General features: G+C 51.4%; 1 protein-coding gene across 1 annotated transcript; it reads right to left on the bottom strand.

The window, feature by feature from the left end:
• Positions 1-1,552: 1,552 nt before the first annotated feature.
• Positions 1,553-2,362, bottom strand: EX895_001304 (uncharacterized protein; the record flags this gene model as incomplete). Its single annotated transcript, XM_029881903.1, has 1 exon — positions 1,553-2,362. One exon carries the CDS (start codon positions 2,360-2,362, stop codon positions 1,553-1,555), a length of 810 nt encoding a protein of 269 aa, XP_029741991.1.
• Positions 2,363-6,810: the final 4,448 nt, after the last annotated feature.

Genomic DNA, 6,810 nt, shown 5'->3' with positions numbered 1-6,810 from the left:
ACCCTAACCCTAACCCTAACCCTAACCCTAACCCTAACCCTAACCCTAACCCTAACCCTAACCCTAACCCTAACCCTAACCCTAACCCTAACCCTAACCCTAACCCTAACCCTAACCCTAACCCTAACCCTAACCCTAACCGTTCAAGACAGTTGGACATATCAACGAGCCAAAGATTGGGTTGTACTGCTCACTGCATCTTACTCGATAATTGCTGCTGGCACCACATTCTTCCTCATCTTCTTGGCTTCAGTACTGGTAGCTTTGAGGAGAGCTAGTCGTGCTGCCCGCGATATCGGTGATCAATCTTTCAAGTCCGCTTTTAGCAAGATCGAGCAACAGCAAGATGATGGAGCATTCTTCCTAGACGATCGCGAACTCATGGTTCGAAAATGGGAAGATCGCGCCATGATGTCTTACCGTATCTTTGTCGTCGCCGTAGCTGCGCTCAACATTGTCGGCGCCTTACGTCAATTTGATTATTACTGGCTCGACTACGATCAGGGTCTCGCACTACGAAAAGTGGGAGGTTTCCTTCAGATCGTCGTTGGAGGTGTTTTGATCTTGGCCTTCTTGTTTGTTTACATTCATTATGGATCTCCCAAACCTACTCGTCCGGCTTTCCTCTTGTTTGTTCTCAACATCTTGCCTCTCTACACCATCACCTTGATTTTCAACATTCTTCGTGTCGTGCAACCTTTGCAGGCGGATATCAACCAGAATCCGGACTATACCTATTATCTTCAAGTGCTTCCCGATTGCCTCAACCTCTTTCTCCTTCTTCTTTTTAACTTCGACAGGTTGCTAGACTACAATGCTATTCGAAGGCATTAGTGTTCGTCAATAGCATTTTGATCATGACTCAATGTAAGAGAATTATGCCTTATCACTCGGTGCTGTTAGTGTGAAGAGCAGACTGACTGAACATTGATTCGTTTCTTTAATGGTGTAAATATGAGTGTTCTTCTTTTCATCGTTGTACTGTACGCCAAAGGCATCCAAGACGAGCACTCGTGCCTCTGGCTCGTCCTCCTCAGCACCAACAGCGCCGCCAGCAACCTTGCTCGCGAAGCAAAGGATCTTGGCTCGGATCGCGCTGAAGAATCCGAGGTTTGGCCCACCTTTTACGGCCTTGGCTTTGACGTCATGGGTCTCGCCGCCGCGCCGCTCTCTTGCGCCCATCAAGCCGCCACGCTCGACCACCTACAAGCTACGGACGCCCTCTCTGGGTTTCGCTTCGCGACCACCACTTGTGACGCGACGCTCAGATGCAGCTGCTAGGAGAGCGAGCCGCCATGAGCAAGGTGCCCGACCAAGACCCGACCCTCTTGAACGCGTCTCAAGCTAACGTCCCTTTGCTAGAAGTCGGTTGGAACCCTAGCTGAAGGCGTTCGTGCGCTGAGGATGCGCCAGTCGATCGCCTGAGGTCGCCGGTCTAGATGTTGATGCAAGTGCTACTGTTCAATTAGTGCTTTGAAAGACTATACACGGAGCATTCGACGTCGAAACAGATGTTGCATGATATTGTGGTGAATAGTTGTGCTGGAAGTGCCTATTTGCATACTACATTGAAACGTCCGAACTGCTCAGCGCCGCTCAGTGTTCGTGGCGTGTCACGCCGATAGCCATAAGGCCCGCCTGGACGAAAATCTCCCTCGACGCGATACAGAAATGGCGTAAAAGTGATGTGTCCACATCCACCGTCGCAGTCCAAGTCATAGGTCACGATGCTCTCGGCGCCCAAGGTGGAATCTGCTACTGGCGAAGGGTACGACACGGTAGAGTCAAAGACCTGCCTGGCATTTCGCGAGATTGGCTCCGATTCATTGAAGGTCAACTTGCCCACATATTGACCCATCATCTTCCCCGGTCCACATACGTCCGCGGAAAGTGCGATGGTTTCACCGTCAACGTGGCTGGCGGCACGGGTGATGACGAACTCCTGCTGCACTTGTCTCTCGAGAATCGAGCCTTTATCGAAGTGACGTCCTAGGTCGGTTCTGGGCATGGGACGCGCTGCAGAAGCGTACGGTAGGATCGCAGCTAAGATCGAAAAGACGGCCAAAAGCCTCATCTTAGAGCCCTTTGGCTTGGTCGTACTCCCAGATGAGCTGGATGTACTGACTAGGGCATAGAACGTTGTGCAGTCCGTGAGGTCGCGTCCTCCTACAATAGAATATCCCGTCCTGAAGTTCTGATTGTCGGGAAACTGAGAGTGTAAGCAAGAGCCGTTGAGCTGTGTAGCTCCGGACACGTTCGTTAGGTAGTAGCTACCGCAATGGAGAGCTCTGCCCTGGGTGCCTTGAAGAATACACTCGGCCTTGACGGGGGCGGAAGCATTGATGAACGAGTACGAAGTCATCTTGTCTGTACTGTTTTTGAGACGGCTAAGAGTATTTAGATAAGGGAGAAGGAAGTAAAGACTGGCAAGAGCCGTTTTGTTTATGAGCGGTTGGTTTTTTTCGACGAGCCACCGTGACTGCCTTCGGACTTTGTTTAAAGAGATCAAACATATTTCAAGGCGGGGTGGATTTGGCGGCTGGGTTGCCCTGCTGTACGAGCGACCTGCTCCTCATGTGCCTCGACTTCTCTTCAAAATCATCCAAGTTGGTGCAGTAGCATGTTCAGAGTGTGCCGTGCCTTGAGCTTGGTGAGGTTTCTGTACTGCCAAGTGTTTTAGTGGGGTTCATGCCTGCGCGCCGACGCTAGTTGCACACAGATTGTCCAGTTCCATCATCATTGTGCGTCTTGCCAGCCGTCCAGGATGAGTTAAGAATAGGTCAGATGATGGTTCGTGCCCAACGACCTGCTCAGCGACTGCCGTGATGAGTACGCACTTCAGGCTTGTGCTTGGGATTGTCAGGGCATCGAACCCGGCCGTACGTCAGGTAAGACTCTCTCTCGTTGCCGCAGCTTGTCTTGAAATGTACAGATGCAGTGTCCCGGCTTGCTGAGGCGGTTGAACTTGAAGACTTCCGAAGACTCCCGAATCAGTTGCCTCGGCTAGAGAGGCGTAGAATAATCGCATCGCTAAGTGCTAATCTAAGTGCCAATTCTGTGTTCACGTTCTTCCAAATCGATGCTTCTATTGTACCGACAGGCACACGATATGTGGAGTGACTTAGACATTTCCGACGTTTCCAGGTTAGATACGAACCTACTCCTGCATAGCTGCGGAACAAAAGTGTATCTGAAAGATAAATTTCCCCAAGGTTGTAGTTCGGCAAGGCACGAGGCTATAGCAATCTGTACATTCGGTATGACTGGCGTGGCGTACGTGCAGTCAACGCATCTGTTGGAGAAGCAGCTGCCATCTGAGTGCATGCGACACAGCTGGAAGATCTTGTCGGTCTTGGTAAAGTGAGATGCAATCCTGGCTCGCAAAATATCTGTGCGTTTGGACAGCGGTAAATCTCTCGGGTGCGTCAGACGCACAACGTCTTCGTCCTCGTCGTTAAAGAAGACATGCCTGCATCTCACCCGCTTCCGCAAGCTGTCCCCTATCCGTCCTTGCACACAAATACAATAGGAGATATTCGTCACAACAGTCTCGCATTTCGCTGCCTTTTCTCTTCTTTTGTGGCAATAAGTTGTCACTTGTTTTGCTATTCCCGGCTGAGCGTCACTCGCTGCATGGATGAGAGAGAATGAATTGATTGCGGCTCGGCCTATGGTAAGACCTGAGAGCTCGATGAGGCTACCTGCCCGCCGGAAAGGGGGTTGGAGGAGCGCAAGGGCGAGCGAAAAGACAACGGGAGGGAGTACAGGGAGGGAAAGAATCGAGCGATAGGCGGTGACTAGCCTAGCGACGAGAGAGAGATGATGGAGGAAGAGAAGGAAAGCTTAGATACACGGCCTAGGCATATGAAGAGGTGGGAGGCGAGCTCCGCTTGCCTAGATGCCCTCGCCCTGTCGCACGAGAGGCACACAAGGCTGAGGTGACTGAACAAGCTTGATGTTTTGCAGCCTCGAGAGGAGGATTTTGCGATGGACGTGGGGTTGGCGTTATATGCGCCCGCTTGTATGCACAAAGTAACGGAGCAACGGAGTACCGAATGGGACCTTGAGAAGGAAGGGGGAAGTTTGCAGTTCAGTATAAGTACTGGGCTACGCCGGTCATATGCGGCGAAGAGAAGAGTCTATCGAAAAGAACGCTAGACGTTGGCTTGCTTCGGAGACCGTGTCGGTGGAGGTTACTCTGAGACGTCGACACGGGACCGTAGCATGCAATACGAGCTTGATGCTACATGACCGTAGTGATCTGCTTACTGGAATCTGTGCACTAGACACAGGCGAACAATTTGCTTTAGATTTGAATCTGTTGGAGCGTCGCGAGCATTCTGCGCCTTGACAAATCTAGGCGGAGTAAGTTCCTGGATCTTCGTTTTTCTGCAGCGATATGACCTGTGATGAGAACCTGGGTGAAGAAGCTTTCCATGATCATTGGAGGGATGTTGCACAACAATTGACCAGTCAGACTCCACTTCATGGCGGTTGCGCCAATGACAAGACAGACGATGGAAGCAGCCCCTGCTACAACCGCCCATCTGTGGGCAGTCACTTTGCAAACCCAGTCCGACACTTGTTGGGTTTTCGAAACTTTCTCTTCTCCCGTCGATGAAAGCGAGTCGGCTGCAGTGGTGTGTTTGCGCAGCATTTCGTAGAGCACGTCATCGTCTTGAAGCAGAAGATCCAATTCGCCAAGATAAAGGTTGTTTAACCTTTGTTGAACGTTACGTAGAACAAACCCGTCGTTCATCCCAATCAAGCCAGCATAGGTCCCGATTAACAGCCACCAATTATCGTTGAACTGCATCAACGGTCCAATGGCCCCCCACACCACGAAGGCAACGATCAAGATGGCCAAGCCAACTAATCCTCCCACGATCTGGGCGTAAACGTCGATCACGCGTTGAACCGCGTCTGGTCGCGGAAGTACAATCAGCGTGCTGGCGTTAGGACGCGAGTCATTGGTGAGCGAACGCAATTCACGTTCGATCTGAGAATCGATCTGGACAATGTGGTTTAGAACCGCTTTGTTGCAAGCAGCATCTTCTTCTCGCGCTACTGCCAGGAGCGAGAATAGGAAGACCATCCAAGCCGATGTGGCCGAGTTGACATCCAACTGCCATAGGTCGCTCCAACCAGTCGAGGGTCCAAAGGCAAGCCAAACGAGCATAGCTACCCAGAAGAGGCCCACGCAAGAAATGTGACCTGTCACCAATGCGATACGAGTTACCACTTGCGTGAATCGACCTGGAGTTGGAATGGTGGTATTCACCATGTCCTCCTCATCATCCTGGGTAGAACGAGGAGGAGCAGTCTGGTCGAGGACGGTCGGTTGATGAAGTTGCAAACTCTCCAGCATTCTACGTTTCGAAGCGTTGCGCGAACGGAGTTGGGCCATGTCGACTAAACCGGCATGGAATTCGGTCAGCTGTTGGCGCATCAACATGGTGTCTAAGATGTAGCTGAAAATAGCCTGGCCGTTGCCGATGACGATAGGCCATAGAGCGGTTTGGGAGAAAGGAATGCCCAAAAAGATCCAAGTCAACAGACAGATTTGCACCAGACAGAAGAAAACTTTGCTGCCCGATACGTGCACCAACCAATCGACCATGTATTGCAAACGGTCAAATGAAGCAGATTTTGGCGTTGTGTCGTCCTCGTTTGGCAACACAGGGACAGGGGAAGAATCGTTGGACAAGGTATCGCCATTTGCTTCGGATGAAGACAGGTCGTTGCTCGAAGACGATTTTTCGGCCAGCTCAGGGAGCTTGGCTTCCACTCTGGCGTCCAGGCGGCTGGGAAGGCAGGTAGCAGCACAAGATTCGACTTCCTTGAGCGGCATGAATCGGCACAGAATTGTACGCCACATGGTGATTGATAGACGAAGTCAGAAGCGAAGGGAGGGGACCAGATCAGAGATGTAGAGCAGCGATTAGAGGAAGGCGATAACTGACTGGGATGAGAGGTAAGAATTCAAGCGAGAAAGGGGCTATATATAGAGTTATGAGGAGAACGGCCAACGTAGTTATCAGATGAAGTTCTGATTGTCCAACATGTGGTTCGTCTCAAACATATTGCAGATGAGGACCTCTGCGGATGCAGTCGGCAAGAATTGTTTCACGCTGCCGGTGAGGGCTTTGAGTCTCTACGATTGGGGCAGCATTCAGTCAAGTAGGCTTCAAGGTTCCATGCCGAAGACAGGATCAAGAATTCTCGGAACTATCAGGCTATTGATTATAGTAGGACGTTGGCGAGCCGGCGGTTTGTTTGCTGTCAAGCAGCTCGGCTGGCATTGAGGTCATGCAGAAGCACATGAACCGAGAGGTTCTGAATCTAGAACTCCGCAACGAGTGAATTCCATGATGGCGGATCAGATAACGCGTCTTGGCCCAAGCCACATGGAGACGGGTTCGGCAAGAACGGCAGACGACACCACTTTGGCGGCACAAGTCTTGCTGCACGCTGCCGCCAGCGTGCAGCCGTAAACTGAGACACCAAGCCTTTCAGGGAAAAGAACTTCGGCTGCGACGCTCGGAAAATCTGGCCGCTTACATCGACTGTCTCAACGCAGCAAGGTTGCCTTTCTGTTCTATCTGCACCGTGAGTTCTGAGCGTAGAAGGCTTACCGCAAAGGTTCGAACGAGCCGACCCGTAGCCGTTCTCTCTTCAACATATCTTGGCGCTGCATTGCTTGCACTTGGACAAGACTCGGCCCAAAACTTAGACCCCATCGAGATAGAAATTTGGAAAACCGTAGGAAACTATCGCAAGCTCTACGAGCTTTTGAGAGAGTTTGCAGCG

The sequence above is a fragment of the Sporisorium graminicola genome, chromosome SGRAM_10, assembly GCF_005498985.1.
Source record: "Sporisorium graminicola strain CBS 10092 chromosome SGRAM_10, whole genome shotgun sequence".
Lineage (NCBI taxonomy): Eukaryota > Fungi > Basidiomycota > Ustilaginomycetes > Ustilaginales > Ustilaginaceae > Sporisorium > Sporisorium graminicola.
This window is presented reverse-complemented; position numbering and strand designations above follow the sequence as displayed.